The 17,323-nt window shown below is 44.7% G+C and overlaps 1 protein-coding gene across 1 annotated transcript in view; it reads right to left on the bottom strand.

The window, feature by feature from the left end:
* Positions 1 to 17,323, bottom strand: part of KALRN (kalirin RhoGEF kinase) — a 694,022-nt gene that overhangs the window by 32,242 nt on the left and 644,457 nt on the right. The window contains exons 46-51 of the mRNA XM_052653860.1: positions 14,473 to 14,658; positions 13,935 to 14,106; positions 10,797 to 11,035; positions 8,807 to 9,060; positions 5,105 to 5,228; positions 3,968 to 4,027 (exon numbers count right to left, since the gene is read on the bottom strand). Coding sequence (XP_052509820.1) covers positions 3,968 to 4,027; positions 5,105 to 5,228; positions 8,807 to 9,060; positions 10,797 to 11,035; positions 13,935 to 14,106; positions 14,473 to 14,658 — 1,035 coding nt within the window. The remainder of the gene's footprint in view (positions 1 to 3,967; positions 4,028 to 5,104; positions 5,229 to 8,806; positions 9,061 to 10,796; positions 11,036 to 13,934; positions 14,107 to 14,472; positions 14,659 to 17,323) is intronic.

Below are 17,323 nucleotides of genomic sequence, written 5' to 3'. Positions count from 1 at the left end.
CTGGAGTTAAATGCCTCATGGTTGGTATTATGACTGCACGTAGCCTGTGTTGCAGCTGAGGACAGCCCTGTGTCAAATGGCTAGCTAGGGCAGAGATGTGATCTTCTTAGAATCATGACAACCTCTTACTCTGATGGACCAACCTTCTCTGTTAAAAGTGGCATTGACATTAAAAAATATTAAGATGCATTTAATTAACTGGACTTGACATAAATGCTAGCCTGAAGACTGAGACCCAAGTCTGGGAAGTTGGGTCAGGCCTTCCTACGCCAGCATCTGCTGCATGCAAGCGGCGATGCTGAGGTTGGAGGACGGGTGCCAAAGCCCAAGCATCGAGTCTTCAGACAACTTTTCAAAGGTGGCAGGGATGTGGGAACCCATGTAGCCTGGGGTCCTGGGAGAAATCCAGTACAGCTCAGAAAAACCCAGACTCTTCAAAGATGGGTGTGTTAGCTGAGAGCGCGGAGGCTGAGCCTCAAGCCTTCAGCCCTGCCTCCTGCCTGAGTGTTAGTGCAGACACTGGGCAGGACAGGGTGAGGAGCTGGCAGGAGGGCATGTGGTGCCTAGCCCACCATCACACCTGCCTGCCTTGTCAATAAAAGACAATTGGCAGTCTAAGCTCTACTGGCGAAAATGAATTAACAGTCACTTGTTCCCAAGACAGCCTCATGTTTGATTTTCAGCCTGATTTGACTCTTCTTCCCGTACAGACATTTCTCTCATTTATAATATCCCCCTCACTGCCACTCCCAAAGTGTAATCAGTGCAGGGTAAAGAACGAGACTAAACTATGGACAGATCTAGTCGTTTTTAGAATGGTCCCCTCTGAGATGTGCTCCTGGATCAGCAGGAGACAAGGGGGCTGTGAGCTGTGAGGGGATCGCAGAGACCCAGAGCCAATTAAGCAGGGGCTGGTGGTGTGGCTTGCAGTCCTGGGAGTGGGAGGGGAGGTTATGCTTGAGAACACTCATAAGCATGTCTCTATAGGGGAAGAAAAAGGATGTACACATCAGAGCAGAATTGCCTCCCTTTACAAAACTGGGTGTTCTCAGAAAGCTTTGAAAATCAGATTCCTAGGATTCAAGGTGCTTTATTTTCCTCTTACTAGCTTTCAGGGATGTGCCTATATGTCTCCCTAAAATTGTATGTTAGGACGTATGCCTGCCATGAGGGCAGCAATCAGCTAATGTGAAAGCAGAGACCCCAGAAAACTGCCCCTTGAAGGAACCCTTCAACCCACTAATTGAGAATGAATAAAGAGTGCTCTGGAAATTATATTTGTGCAGAGGCAGGAGATAAGAGCCTATATATGACTAGGCTTGGAATCAACATGCTGGCATCAGGTCAAAGGTGGGCAGTCAGCAGGGCAGGACTTAGCATTTCAGAGATCTAACACTGAGCAGTGCACAGGGTGTGTGGAGTGGGTGTCAGCTTGGGGGGGCTCAGGCCCAGGGGATCTTAGCAGAGGTCATAGGAATTACAGCTCAGCTCAGCGGGGCACAGAGACACACTCCCAATGAGACCACACCTATTACGGTCATCAGGTGCAAAAGCCTGGGGCCAGACTGGGCCTGGAAATGATGCCCAAAGCTCTCAATTTAACAGCAAGAGTCCTTTATGAGGTGGACAGCCCATATATTTCTCAAACCTGGTCTTTAACATATAGCTCTTTTCAGTAGGCACCCCCAAGCCATTTTCTTCTGCAAGGGACACTGCAATAAAGTGCTACCTATACCTATCCCTTGAGAAAATTCTCAATTCATATTGAATAGGTTAACTTTGTATATCTTATTTGTCCTCTGTGTCTGAAAACGCTAACAGTGCCATGATGCCTGCTTTCCCTCAGCACCTGCTTCTGTGCTCAGAGTTAATTTCAACATAGCAACACAGTTTAGAAGAGCCCGATAATTCCGACAAGGATCCACATGAATGTACGAGGGCTGCAGGCACTTCTACTACAGAAAACTTGATTAACCAGAATATTTGCAGCTTCCAACTCCTTCAAGAGTTCCAGTTCTGCCTCAGCTATTACATCTGAAAACTTCATACATGCATCAACACAATTTTTGGCTTTCTTTATATCAGCATTGACATCCTAACATGTTTCCTTATGCAACCACAGCACCTCCCGGTGCTCAAGCTCATGTGAAGCCTTGGATGAACAAGAACCCAAGAAATGTGTGCAATTCACAAAGCAAGGCTAAGACATGCACACTTGCAAGCTTTTCTCGTCTAAACGCAGAACAGAGTATTAATTACATCAGTCAACCTTCTCAGTGTTGACCCATGAGAAGGTCACCTGGTCCCACACCTACCTGTGCCTAATTCTTCCTCTAAAGAGCAGAGAAGGAAAGTCATTCTTCTCCCCCTAGTCCACCAGAGCTGAGAAACGTCCCAAATTGCCTTGTAGAACGCAGATACCTGGCTCTCCCCGCTCCCTCAAGGTATTTGCAGATGACATTTTCAGGACATGCCAGCAACACTGAGGTCTGGAGATAGAGGTGCCATGAGGCATATCTCCGAGCTGACAGGTGTGGGCTCCCCAGGAGTTGGTGCTTGTCTTGTGAAATGCAAAGAAAGCAGAGCCAGAAATTTCCCCTACCTTCCTCACTCTCTAAGATACCCCACAGGGGAGCACCGGACTGGCCTACACCTGCCAGATTTAGCTCTGTGGCAACACCTGCAGCCAGAGGGGACTGTTTTCTCCAGAGAGATCTCTCACTTTCAACCACTAGTCTCTGGCTTGGTTGAACTCAGCTGGCATCTTCCACCACTGACTTATCCCTCTTAGAGTCATGTGGTTTTCCTCGGCTTTTGTGCTGGTTGTCATCATATGGTGGTGGCTTTCTTTGGGATTAGGTCAAATTAGAATAATAAAGGTCCATTTAGTTAAGTGAAAAACATAGGGCTGTAAAAAGGAAAAGTTTTTAAAAATACATTCTACATTTTATGCACAGAAGAACTCTCAAACTTTTATCCATTATCAGGGATGTGGGCACAGATTTGGAGGAAAACATTTCAATTTACTGGGAACGACAAAATGGCAGGAAAGCCATTTGCTCCAATTCTCTAGGGTTTGTAAATTTATGATGCTTGTCAGTAGTGAGCCATGTGAAAGTCCTAATTCTATAATCCCAAAGAGTTCCTGGCCTAGAAGGAGTTGAAGTTGATTGGATGTTCTTGCTGGTGAAGATGTTGGTTTCTCTTCCACATTCCTGTAACCCTGTGATATGAGAAAGGCCCCCGAGCTGGGTTTCAGCCTCCTTATCTCTAGAAAGGACTCAGCAAGGCCTATAGGAGGCAGGCTGTTGCCAAGGCTCTTTTCCTTCATGACAGGTGCAGCTACTGCCCAGGAGCCCTGGCGGCTGGGGAAGAGCGGGTTCTGGAGTTGCTGCGATCACTCCTCATTTGCTATCCGCCAGCTATACACAGTGACCGGGGGCCAGGTCATCCCACAAACCACACCTAATCCCTGATTTTACTGGTGCCTTCAGGGAGGAGTTAGTCCCAGAAGAAAAAGAACATGAAGGGGAAAGGGAAAAGGGAAAAGGGAGCAAGGAGAACTAAAATAAAAGAAAAAAAAGGGTTCTTCTCTTTAATTGAGAACCAGTCACTATTTATAAAGCTATTTTCCATGAAAAAATGTTTTCCAAGTCTCCCATTATGAAGCTGGAGATTTTCTACACAAAGCCAAAATTGTCCAAAGAAGAAAATAATAAGCAAGCATTCAAGGGAACCAGAAGTTTTTAAAAAGGCATCTAGGAAGAGGTTTTTTTTTTTTTTTTTAATTTAAATTAAACTGAATTCAGTTTTGTTTTCTTTTTTAGAAGTTGGATGGGACACCCAGAAATGCCCTAATATCACCACGTATCCTTGACTGGCTGGTCACTTGAGCGAGGTCACTGCTACAGAACACACCAAAACAGACAATCATTGTAGTAAAGAGGACGACAATAGCTGCTTCTACCTCCATGCTAGTGTTAGGGTCAAGATCATCACACTCTGACTCCTCGGAACTGTTCGTCTCCTTGACGGGCAGCATGAGGTGGGGGAAGAAAGAGAACACAGTTAGAACACAGGCAGCGTTGGCTAGAGAGTGGGGAGAACGTAAGAGAAGCGTGAACAATGGGAAAGTGGGCAGAGAGAAACCAGGTGCTGTCGAGGTGGGTGCGGGCCACCTGGGGCGGCAGCATGCTCTTTCCAGGGAGAGCCACTCATCTCCCAGGAAATAGCAATGGAAGCAGCCAAATGAAGCATGAGTGCTGTCTAATTTCAGCTGGTGTCTTCTGTGAGGCTGGACTTCCCAGGCGAGGGTGAGGGAGACAGTGTAATTTCTTTTCCCCAAGAAGAACATTAGAATGGGTTTTGACTGTTCCTATTTTTCTCAGGAAGACTCAGGTAGATAATACACATTATCACAATATTACACATCAGCAATCTAGTTTCCATTGTCCAGAGGCAGATCTTTTCTGAGGGCCCAACACAAAGAAAAGAGATCACATCATTTCAAGATGGGGTACACCAAGGATCTGCCGAAGCTTAGAATCAGGGAGTTCATTATCATAGTTGGGTTATTACAGAGCAATAGCTTGGGTTTCATCAACATGCTTCCCTTCTCTGCCCAGGCATAGGCCTGAAGGTGATGTCTGAATTCTGGGGAAAAGAAATGAAATTTTACCAAGGACACAGTAGCCCTTACATTCCAAACCTCAGACTTCAAAGGGTTGGAGGTTTGGAAAACAGCTCTAATCTCTTTACCTTGCATGTATTTTTAAACCCAAGACACTGAATGGGTGACTTTGAGAACTTTACTATGAATCAAGCATCTTGCATTTCTAAGAGAATAAATAATACTGCAGATAATTTTGCTATAAAACATCTGCATAGTATAAGAAGGAAGGTATAAAAGAAAAAAAAGAGATACTTACTTATTTGAATCGAAGTTGCCAGGAGAAATAAAAAATAAAAAATAAATTGATCTCGCATGCAAAATCCTACTAAACTACTTCCCCTCTGGTCCCCATCCACCCAAGTCTCCTTGTGAGAATGCTGCAGGGTGAGGGTAGATGAGAGGTTGGACATAGTTCCGGAATACCTTACTCACTTTAACAGAGACTTTGTTGCCCAGAATATCCTTGGGTTTACGAGGCCCTGTGGCTTCATTTTTACCCGTGTTCTCCACTTCTGCCCGCTTTCTCATGCGTAGAGTATGCCATGAACATGACTTCCTGTTGTACCAAAAAATGCACCAATCAAAATGGTAGGTCAAGGCAGAGTGAGGCGGTGGGTGGGACTGCCACCCTCTGCTGAGTCAGCAAGTGAGGCACTCCAGTGAAGCCCTGGCTGCGGAGGCCCCAAACCTGCACACCAGCTCCTGTGGTAGAGGCTGGCAGTGGATCTTACTTCCAACAGGAAGTGAGTGAGGATGAACTTTTACCCCTCCCAATAGATGTGTGAGGTTGGTTGCAGCATTGGAGGGAAAAATGAGAATGGAGTTATTAATAATTTACTGAGGGACGTTTTTATATCATATTGATGAGGGCTTAGAGGACTTAGGAATTCCCTTCCTGAAGGGTATGGTGGATGGGAGGACTGGGGTGGGGAGTCAAATAGGAAATATAAGGGAGGTATAGTCTATAGTGTGTAAGGCACTTTCCCAGGATCAGACACAGAGACCCAAAAGCATGATAATGAGGTTTCCATCTCATTATTTGTATTTGCGCTGCAGCCAGTCTCAAACACTGTGTGGTACAGATAGAAGTTGTAGGGCATTGACTTAATAGACTGGTGAGTACCACTCATTCATCTGGAGGAGTTAGGACGAAGGGTTGATGTTCTCCACATTATACCATGTCTGTGAATACAGGGCTCTGTCAACCACTGAGAGGTCTTAGAATTTTCCTGATGGGAGAAGACTCAACATGTGCTCTCAGGAGGCGAGAGTAACAATGCCCTTTCACACTATCCTAACTTCTTTCTTCTCACTAGGGGGTTTGGAGCTATTTCTTCATAGACCTGTAAAGAGAGGCTAGTGCAGAGCTCTTGAGTTCCACATATGCCACAACTCAAAGACAAAGACATCAAAAGTCAAGCCACAAACAGCATCGGGGACCTGGGCAAGCATCGTCAGTTTCAGATGTGGTCACAGAGTTTGGATGACATTCTATCATGTCTGGAGTAAGTGAGGCTGGCTCCTCTCCAGTGTCTCCTTATCAAGTTTAGGCCTATACAGACAAAGCTCAATTAACAGAGCTTTCATTAAGGGAGACAGGGAGAGAGAAAGAGACCTATGAGATTTAGGAGGAGGGAGGATGCCCCAAAATACACAGCATCTCCTCCAGAAAACTCCACAAATGTCAGGGATTTTAGGATGTTTGGGGGAAGATGTGCTCAAAATATTCATCACAAACATGGAGGTTTAGCAATCTCCTTTCTGAGCAGGAAAGAGTGATAATAGTCATGTCCTCTCTCTTTTTTTTTTTTTTCTTGGAAAGCAGTTCCCACAAAAGGCAAGAAAGAATCTCCTGGCCAGACCTTCTCTTATATCTCCTAAATTGGCAGGCTCCCTGGGATCCCTTGCATACCAGCTGTTCACTCCAACAGTTGTTTCCGAGTGAGAACTGGTCACAGAAACTAACTTCAGGTAATATCACCTTAACTCCAGACTTTAATCCCCTATCTTTACCCCCAAAGCAAAGTCCCTGCTCATTCTGAGAACATCTTGAGTCAGAGGTTCCTGCTGAAAAGACTCTTAGGGCAGCCAGTACAGTGTGTGTGTGCGTGAGCATGGGGGTGGGTTCCTATGTTTATCACAACCCTGAAACTAGAAACGCTGCAAGCAATGTTGAGAAGCAGACACGAAACAGTACAAGAGGCAGAACACACTTAATTTCACTATTCTTTTTCCCAGAAGAAGGCGTCATCATGGTCTGGGGATCTTCCATCTCTTGGCCACAAGCCCAGGGATTGATGTGGAAACAGAGACATTTCAGTGACATTTATCCTGTAGGCATCACAACCAGCTTGACACTTGTGGTCACAGCAGCCCTTGGGAGGGTGCAATGAGTGTCCTTCACTGATAAATAGTGACAACCGCTTCCAGTCCATTGCTCTGTTCCACTCCCACTAACCCTTGAGCAAGAACTGCTGATAAGGAACCAAATGAGCAATTGGTAGTTGAATCTGCTCTCTTTTGCCTAGTTTGACACCCTTCCTACCAGTCTTCCCGTGGAAGGTGTGAAATGTGAACAGAAGATGTGAAGGTGAGAAGGGAGAAGTGCTGAGTGCCTGGATATTTAGATCACAACTCATTATGAGTTAGCTAGTGCTGTAAGTCATTGATTAATAAGAACCTGAATGCTTTGAGGGCCTTTATTTCCAAGGCTTCTGAAACCAACTATCTAAAGGATAAGATGAATGGGGTCGATTGCCCTTTAGGGGTTGCTGCTGATTTCCAGCTGGGCCTATGGTTACCTGGAAAGGCCAGGGTGGGGTCAGCAACCTGTCTCCTGAGCCAGAGAAAGCACCAAGGAGGTACAGCTCTGCTGGCGTTGCCCCTCAAGTATCCTGTGCGAGTTCCTCCCTGGGCACCGGTGACCACTCAGCGTGGAGCGCAGTGGGGGCTGCGAGCCACCCCACCACCTTCTACACTAGCCATTGATTTACATCAGCACCACCAGGTCACCCAGTTGGACAGCATCCGAGTGGCATCATTCCTCATCTCAGAGGTTACAGAGAACCCACAGGGGCTGTTTAGAAGGGAAGGCTAGGTTTGGATCTCTGGTGGTAAAGGCACTTTTTGTTTAGGAAAAAACTGCCAATGCATTCAACCAACTCTTAAAGAAAAAAAAAAAAAGAAGAGGAAGAAGAAGAATAATCATTTGTGCATTTAAAAGTTCCAGAACAGTGCAATGAGGAAAAAGGGTCCACTAGTTTTAACCTCATAAAGACATGCTCATGGTAAAAATTTATTTTACATATTTAAAATAATACATTTAAAATTATTAGTTACATTACAGGTACAATGATGAACATTGTGACTCTCCATTATATTGCACAGCCTGACTTCATCCATATGGGTTTCTTTAAATAGTGCAAAATACTTTATACAGGAATGTGTTTGGAAGAGCCTTCGCAACCAAAATGAGGAAGAGAAATATCTTACAAATGACCATGAACATATATTAAAGTGACAGGGGAGGGGGAAAATTAGAAAAAAAAGTTACAATCTGTACACAGGAATTTCCATAGACGACCAAAAAGTTCCCCCTCTCCTGGGAGAAGCAGCAGGCCTCTGACCTATGCAGGTCTGGCATTTGTGCTAAGGTAATTTTTTGGAGTCAATCAAAAAATTATATATATATGTGTGTGTGTGTGTGTGTGTGTGTGTGTGTGTGTGTATCAGCAACTTAATACAATATAAATAGAAGTCCAGTCCAGTGAATCCTGTGGTGGGTCAAATGGAGCAACAGGAGGCATGCCTTTTGTCACCTAGGGTTTCAGTACGGTTCTTTTCTTAACAAGGGGGTGATGGGGAGAAAAGAAAAAAAAACAAAACAGAAAATTATAAATGAAAAGGAAAGAAAACCACTGCTGTTACCACCACCACCAAAGAAAAAACTGAACAATCCAGCCCCGATGCCCCCTGCTGCGCGTGGGTCCAGCACTCAGACCTTGGTCCCGCTGGTGCTGTCGCGAATAAGCAGCAGGAACTCCCTATCATGTGTTTGCATTTTTGTGTTCTTTGTTTCGAAATTTTTTTTAGATCCACATACTCCTCTCCTGGGGACGCCAACGAGGCACTTACTTGATGCTCCCGTCACTATTTTCTGTGGCTGCCATGGCTTTGGTGAGGGGCGCCAGGATGCTGCCAGGGACCCAGCCCTCAGCGGCGGGGGAGTGGTCGCTGGCGGGCTGGTACACCAGGCACATGTTCTGCTGGTTGACGGCGAGGACCTGGACCACCTCACCTTGGCTCACACAGATTTCATTCTCCTTCAGTGCATAATAATCTTTGATCACAGCCATGGATGAGGCCCCATTGCAGCCTCCCAGGTCACTCTGCGAGGAGACAAAGTGAAAGGGACACAGATACACGAAGGCTGGTTCACACATGCTTGCTCTGCACCCTTGTGTGGTTAAAAGCCAGTCTTCCTACTAGCAAGGTAAATAGCAGGCAGAAATTATCCTGAGAAATGAAATTATACTCATAAATGGGATCTGAGAATGTATTTTAAGGCCATGTTTCATTAATACTATAATTGAGGGCGTAAAGGCGGAGATACTGCTCAGCCGTAGGGAAAGGACTGAACATGCCTTCCGTGTGGAAATCCCTCCTTAGCATGCACCTTCCTGCCAGCATCCTCCATGGGAGGAAGACTGTGGCAAAGGTACAGACATATGTAAACACCTGGGCAAAGGTCAGGTCAGTGGTCACAACCTCCCAGTAAAAAGAACACAGGCTCTTTGATACATTTTTTTTCTTCCTTTTGAAAAAGCATTGGTCTTACTCTACATTCTGACCCTCTTTGAGACAGAAGTAACAGTGAGACATTTGCCCAATTCAAAGGCCAGGCCATGACTTATCCTGACCCAACCACTGTGGGAACAGAACTCCTCCAGACCCCCAGCTCCACCCCCCGAGCCGGTACTCATTAATATGAAGGATCCTGCGCCCATGACTTTTTCACGTGACTCTGCACTGGGAAGCTACTTCAAGACAGACCTGCAACTTCCATGGATGCCTGGTTGCCTCACAGCATGGTGAGAGCCAGAAATTCTTCAGTAAATTAATGTGACTTCAACTTACTCACAAGGGCAAGGGATTTTAAGATGAAATCACTTCCAGGTGATAAAATAGGTCAGTATAATTACTCTAACACAGAATTGAACTTGGTCATTAATAGTTAAAAAAAAAAATTGGAAATTCCTTGATGCTTTCACTGCTGAGGGTCTGGGTTCAATCCCTGGTTGGGGAACTAAGATCCCACAAGCTGTGCAGTGTGGTTGGAAAAAAAAAAAATCAGTATCATCTAATAATTTGGGTAAGAAAAATAAAACTATAAGGTAAAAACATATAGGTCAAAAATGTAGACATTCCTATTCATAGACCCATTGAGGAAATGGAGGCCTGATGAGATTAAGTAACCCACTGAGGTTCTAATGCAAGACACAAAGTTCTGAGCTGCAGAATTTGGAATGGAAACCAGATAGCCTAACTCCTGATCTAGCACTTTTCCCATTCATTGTCATTTCTACTACTTTGTGGGGTCAACACAGCTGTGTACATTGATGACAATCCTCATGACAATGTTTGAATTGTGGATTATCTGCGATAAATGCCTAATCCAAGGGTAGCTTCCACAGTTACACATCAATGGGCAGCACCCCCTTGCTGCATCAGCCTATGGGTGGTGAAGAGCTGTGGGCTCGCTTCAGGAGCTCATTTTTAGAAGGGGCAATCTCTTCAAGTTGTCAGACCCTAGAGTTGCGACTTTTAGGTGATCCACCTCACAACTCCTCTATTTGCCTCAAATCATAATTGCTACTACAATACTACCTACAGCGTTTCTGCCGATGGCAACAATAGCCCTTCAACAAGAGTGTCTGAACCTGGGGGAAACTGGCCTTACTCACTCAGTTTTTCAGAGAAGGAAGAGACATAATTGAGACTAGAAGGTATTTAGTGGATTCTTCCTGCTAAAACAATCAGCATAAAAAGATGCTACTTTATGAAGTAAGAACAGAGGTTGTGCCCTCAAGGAGGGTGAGGGTGGAGGTGATGGGCCATCACTTACCTTGCTGGCCTCAAACTTGTCCCCGGCCTGGTGGTAGTCAAACCCTGGACTGCCATTGGAGGTAGATATCTTCAGGGGTGGCAGAGGCGGGTTATAGCTGGAGCCCTTTGGGGGCTTCTCGGAGCCCACGGGGATGGAGGAGTAGGGCCTGGGGCTGGCTTGGGGAACCCTAGCAGGCTGGGGCCTCATCACGGCTGTGCTCCTTTCTTTCCGCTGATACTCAATGGGCGACTGGAGGGCTGCAGGGAAAGAGCAGACTGTTACTCTCAGCTTTGGAAATCCCACGAGGACTTGGAGGCTCATGAGGCGAAGGCTTTGTGAAAGACAGAGTAGGAACTCAGGAGATAGGGGAAAGCTGTCTTGAAGGGAAAGAGATGAACTTTGTTTTCCTGAGGTTAAAATGATAAAGTTCCAGGGTCTGAGTAGTAAAGAGGTATAGCAGGTAAAAACCACACAGGTCAAATTCTCTAACAGTGACTTCAAGGCTGGCCTGATTATGTTGTTTCTATCAGTGTTCACTGTAACAAATATTTAATTGGGTTAATGGCTGAGGCCCAGAGAACTTCCCATGACGAGGATATCTCTATAGTAATAGGTATGTACTTTAACAGGACTCAACACACGGTCCATATTTCCTTTCCATCTGAGGCCTCAGGACAGGAAGGCTGACTCTGAGGTGCCTGCACACGTGTCTGTAAGTAAAAGCCTGGCCCCAGTCCATCATCACGTCCTTTGTCTTCTGAGTGTGCAAGTGCAGCATGGGCTGCTACCAGACCTCGACCTTTCTCCCTGGAGAACAGTAAATATTTAAGCATTGAGAACTGAGTTCAGTAATAGCTTCATAACTCACTATAATTGGGGAAAAGTTTTCTTGGAACCAGGTATCAATACAAGTCTGGATAAGTGACTATGGTCAAAGAAGTACCGTTCCAAATCTGAAGCAGATAGCAAGACAGCTGTGAAGCAGACCGCAGCAAACTGATTTGGTGAAACAATATCTATTCTCATGGAGCTGGGGTTTTACTTTGGTTATATGCAATAATTATGCTGAAGTGTTTGAAAATGGCATATCTTCTTAAATAAGCTCCACAGAAAGACTTCTTCTACCAGCCTCAATCTGCATAACTTAAGTTTTAGGATTAGGAAAGTTGTGCATCTTTGGATTGGATTTGTATCTGGCTGACAGATACAGTGTCTTATACCTGACCCTGTTTTTTTGTTTTGTTTTCTGGGGAGTTCAGAGACAAATGTATGCCCTACCACTAGCAACTATACTGCAGTTTTGGGGTTAAGAACCTGATTTTAAGTTACACAGCTCTTAGTTCAAGTTCTTATTCTAGCACCTACTGGTTTTCTGACTTGGGACCAGTTTATTTACCTCTCTGAGCTTCCTCTTCCTCATCTGAAAAATAGTGTGATAATATGTGAAATGCTCAGCACTGTGTCCCACACAGATAAAGGACTCAATATATGGGTGGGAGCCATTAGTAGTACTCTGTTATCTACAGTTTCAGTTTATTGTCCTACCTTACTATTCTTTTGTCCTGAATTGATAAACTTAGCAACTTCATTTCCAACTTAGAATCTATTAGAAATTCCTAACTGAATGCAATTTAATGAATGTTTTTTATATTTCACACATTTTTGCTTAACATTACTTTATCCACATAAGCATTAAATCAACGTTGTATATTCAAAAGCTGTGAACAGTATACAGCTTTCATTACTATCCCTCAGGGCTGGGCTGGTGTTTAATTTTAGATTCTTTAGAATTAGAAAGAACCCTAGAGATCACAGAAAGAACCCTAGAGATCACATAGTTTAATCTTTTTTTTTTTTTTCTTTTTTTACCGAAATGTTCTACAGTTGGGAGACCAGGGGCATGGCCCAAACTCTCTCTGTAAAATTGCTTTAAAGTCTCACGTTGTTTTAGTTGCTAAGTCATGTCCAACTCTTTGCGACCCCATGGACTGTAGTCTGTCAGGCTCCTCTCTCCACGGAATTCTCCAGGCAAGAATACTGGAGTGAGTTGCCGTTTCCTTCTCCAGGGGATCTTCTGACCCAGGGATTGAACCCATATCTCCTGAACTGCAGGAGAATTCTTTACCACTGAGCCACCTGGGAAGCCTTGAAGTCTCATTTTCTATCTTAAAAAATCAAGGCATTCTACTATATAATCTCATGTTATTTGTTTTAAAATAAATACAATGTGCTAAATCCCTTACCATGGTGTACAACTGATACCTGATGATCTCACAGGCTCTCTGGAGTTATCTGGAGATAACAGGGGCTACACAGAGAATGACGCTCTCTATGGGAGGTGTGCTGTGTTTTCCTGCTTCCAAAGCTGCAAAGCAGATGGTTCACAAAAAGAGCCAACCGAGGCCCAGCGACACGTCATGACTTCCCCAAGGTTCATCACCTCTAGTCTCTCCCCACAGTATTCAGTCCGTGCTAGACACCCAGCAATTGCTCTATGTGCATCATTTGGAAGAGACCAGATTCTAGACTAGAAAAAGTGATACGCTGAAGGGTTGGACGTGTGTGTGTAACCATGGGAACACATATGGCCGCACAGTACTCCTGTAAGTCTATAGAGAATGTCATTCTCTGTGTAAGTGACTATTGGTTCTGGGAAGCTTCAAGGTATTCCTGAAATTTAGAGTTAGCAATCACCTCTGTTGGGAGCAGAGAGGGATTTGAGCTGATCTGCCAAACTTCCAATTATCTCTAGATAACACTAGAGAACCTCTGAGATCACCAGCCATTAACTGCCAAATGGAAAAATATACATCACTGATAGCTGGCCCCTGAGACAAAGAGAATGTGCTCATTTCAGATTTTGGCCCCAATTATTACCAGCTGGTAATGGTGGCTACAAGGCACTACTTCTGTGCCAAGGCTGTAAGAGATTTTCTCTTCTTTTGGAAACATGGCCTTCTTTATCATGCCCTGTCTGCCCACTTGTATATTTGGGTTCAGAAAAATTCAACACAAAGTGTTTCTGAAAACTACAAGGTTGGAATGCATGTAAATGTGATCAAGGCTCATAACTCACCAACAGCCCAGACCCAAGGGGGCTTAGGGGTGTGAGGTTCCCTGAAAATGGCCTGCCTAGAAGCCAGACCCAGTACCTACCATTTAAGAAGTCGCGCTGTGTTTCTAAGACTTGGTTGATGTCCTGCACCCAGGCCTGCTGGATGTCAGCGTTGGCGGCTTGCAGAATGACCCTCTCTGAAGTCTCCCTGTTCAGAAGCGCAAACTTGCAGGGGTCACTGTCCACGTTCTCCTCCAGGACCAAGTAGTTCATCTGGAAGAAACCAAGGGGATCCTTTAGATATCTAAGTGGCTTTAAAATATCAACAACATATTACAGTTCCTTCAAGCTTTTATTTCATATGTTTCCAAAAATGTGCTCTGGCTCTAACACCTTAAATACTTCGGTTTCTGCTTTTGAGTGAGCAACACGATCTTGGAGAACCCACACAATCACCTTAGAGACTGGTGCCAAGCTGTCACTTTTTCTCACAATAATCGACCTTCAAGCCTGAAGGCTACATGCCTAAAAGATCTTCAACGTTCTGGATCCTAACTCATGCCAGTGTCTTGTCTTTGGAAAGCAGCTCCCCCAATGTGGCTCTTCCTTGCCCCTCCTCATCCTCGCCTGGATTCTCACCTTGATGCTCTTTTTGAACATGTAGCCTGGGGTGAGGGATCCCTTCCTGAGCAGTTCACTGAAGATGACGATTTGCTCAAAGAGGAACACACGCCTCTCCTTGGTCCGCGACTGCATGCCAGCATCCAGCTCAATCACGTAGAATGTGTCCTGCTGTAGCAGCTTGCCCTGAGCAGTCAGGGTCCCCTGATGGGAAGAAGGGCTGGAATGAAGTAAGTGAAAGACAGGGAGATGACCCTAGCCCCCCTGGGTAACAGAACCTCTCCCTCTGGGGACATGGACCACAAACTCAACAGCAAAAGCCTCAGGTTCTATTAAGAGACTGAATCAGGGCCCATTTAGGGAAGACTGTGGCCACCTTCCTTCTCATAGGGCCCCAGACGGAAGGGAACGATGGCTACAGAGCCACAAAGAAGCAGTTCGGGGAAAATGCCAGAAAGAAGATAAAATTATTAGCTAAAAAGATGTTCAGGAATTGTCCTAGCCCTTATATTTTTTAGTAAAAGGAAAGCAGAAAGTAGGTGATGCTAGAGCTGGAACGGCCTTGCTGTCCTTGGAGAAAGTGTGCCACTGAGAGGTATGCCTGCCTGGCCCTTGTGAGAAGACCCGGGGTACTTTCATAGCCATGGACCTAGAACCAATCTAGGGCCAGGGAAATGATGGAGGCAGGACCACACGCACACGCACACGCACACGCGCACACACACACACAGATGAGTTGGGCCTCTCTCTTCTATTATTTCAGGCTGGTGAAATTCTGAGGCCTTCATCTCCTGCTACAGACCAGCAGGTACAGCTGAGGTACTATCAATAGGTACCCTTATTTTATAAGCTGGTGGATATTTTTGGGGGGTCCTGGAATCCTTCTTATAATGCTTCCAGTTGCCAGATCACTTGACACCCAGTCTAGGAGGTAGAGCATATTTGGTTTACCAGTTCTAACCAGATTTTCAGAGATACTGTCACATCTTTCAAGGGAATCTAGCCCAAGCCAGCAAGTCTTCATAGATGCTACTGGAGAGCCTGGCTTTTCTACCGTTCTGCAACAAGAAGATGCTGCCATCTGAGACAGCGACCAGAATGCTGCCTCTAAACTGTAATCTCAGCTGACAACTTTTGTCCTTTAATGCAAATGTGGGCTATTCTCTGCACATGATGCCTTTTTCCAAACATTACCTAACACACGAGCTATTTTCCTTTCATGTTCCTGAGAAATGCCTGCCCTTTGCTTGGATCATGGGCCTTACTGTCAAGGTCAGCAGCCAAACAGGCTTATCTCTACCCTGGTCCAAAGTTAATATTAAGCCAGTGACCAGCTCTAAAAGCTCTATTAATATTACATAAGAGCCTGACCCAAGAGTTATAGCTCTGCCAACACTAAAGGGAAAGCTCAAGGATGGAAAAGGGAGGGAATCCAAGTGAAGGGGTTAACTTCTCCCTGCCCCAGAGCCATGCACTTCAGAAGGAACGGTCCTTCCCAGTTAGCAGAAGGAATGCAGAGCAGACTCTCTAGGATTTGATCAAAAAAGGAGATGGTGGTCGTTGATTTCAAAAAGAAAATAATCCCACCCTCCTGTATATGTCCTTCTGTGGACACATGAACATGTACAATATGGTTCCTGTGAAGTCTGAGGGGGTCAGAAGGCACATCAGATGCTCCTCCTGTCAGAGTTCAGTTCCTCCAGAGACCAAGAGAAATTCAAGTCAGACTCTTGCTCAGAAAAACACAGGGAACATGAAGGGCGAAGGGTGAAAGGAATTATTTGGCTTGTTCAGAACACCCTCAGACCTGGCATAATTCCAAGCAAACAAGTATAAAATGTCATCTAGTGTGACTTAAGAAACACCGTGTGAAAACTTGAGATGTATTTCTGATGCATGGCCCTTCTTCTCGAATACTTCAGGTCTACTGTGGAGAACAGGAACCTGTGAAAAAAATTAAGAGCAAAAAGGACCCTCCGCATAGTTCCCGATCACAACAAAGTGATGAAAATCAGACAGGGACAGCAGGATGGGCTGTAAGGGCAGAAAGGACCAAAGAATTTGGCTCAAAACCATCATGAATTGAACTCATTAACCCAAACCTGAATATTACACTTCCTAACCTTACATGTATACCAGTTCACCTTATGTCTATTTTATTATAGTTTAGCCAGAAAGAAGAGTCTCTTGTTTCCAAAATGAAAAATGCAATTTTTCAAGATTACTGGGAAACAGGATTAGAAGATCTAAATCTTTCTCTGAAGGGTTCAACAACAACTATAAGCACCTGTCAATAACTGTGTTAGTTTCAGTTTTATCATATTAGATTTAAAATAGACTGTCTTTAGTTGGAAGTGGTCAAACAAGAGATGGCAAGAGCGAATGTTGACATTCTAGGAATCAGTGAACTAAAATGGACTGGAATGGGTAAATTTAACTCAGATGACCATTATATCTACTACTGCAGGCAGGAATCCCACAGAAGAAATGGAGTAGCCATTATGGTCAACAAGACAGTCCGAAATGCAGTACTTGGATGCAATCTCAAAAACGACAGAGTGATCTCTGTTCGTCTCCAAGGCAAACCATTCAATATCACAGTAATCCAAGTCTATGCCCCAACCAGTAACACTGAAGAAGCTGAAGTTGAACGGTTCTATGAAGACCTACAAGACCTTTTAGAACTAACACTCAAAAAAGATGTCCTTTTCATTCTAGGGGACTGGAATGCAAAAGTAGGAAGTCAAGAAACACCTGGAGTAACAGGCAAATTTGGCCTTGGAATGCGAAATGAAGAAGGGCAAAGACTAATAGAGTTTTGCCAAGAAAATGCACTGGTCATAGCAAACACCCTCTTCCAACAACACAA

Source organism: Budorcas taxicolor, chromosome 1 (genome assembly GCF_023091745.1).
Source record: "Budorcas taxicolor isolate Tak-1 chromosome 1, Takin1.1, whole genome shotgun sequence".
Classification (NCBI taxonomy): domain Eukaryota; kingdom Metazoa; phylum Chordata; class Mammalia; order Artiodactyla; family Bovidae; genus Budorcas; species Budorcas taxicolor.
The sequence above is the reverse complement of the archived record's forward strand: the minus strand, read 5'-3'. Positions and strand labels throughout refer to the sequence as shown.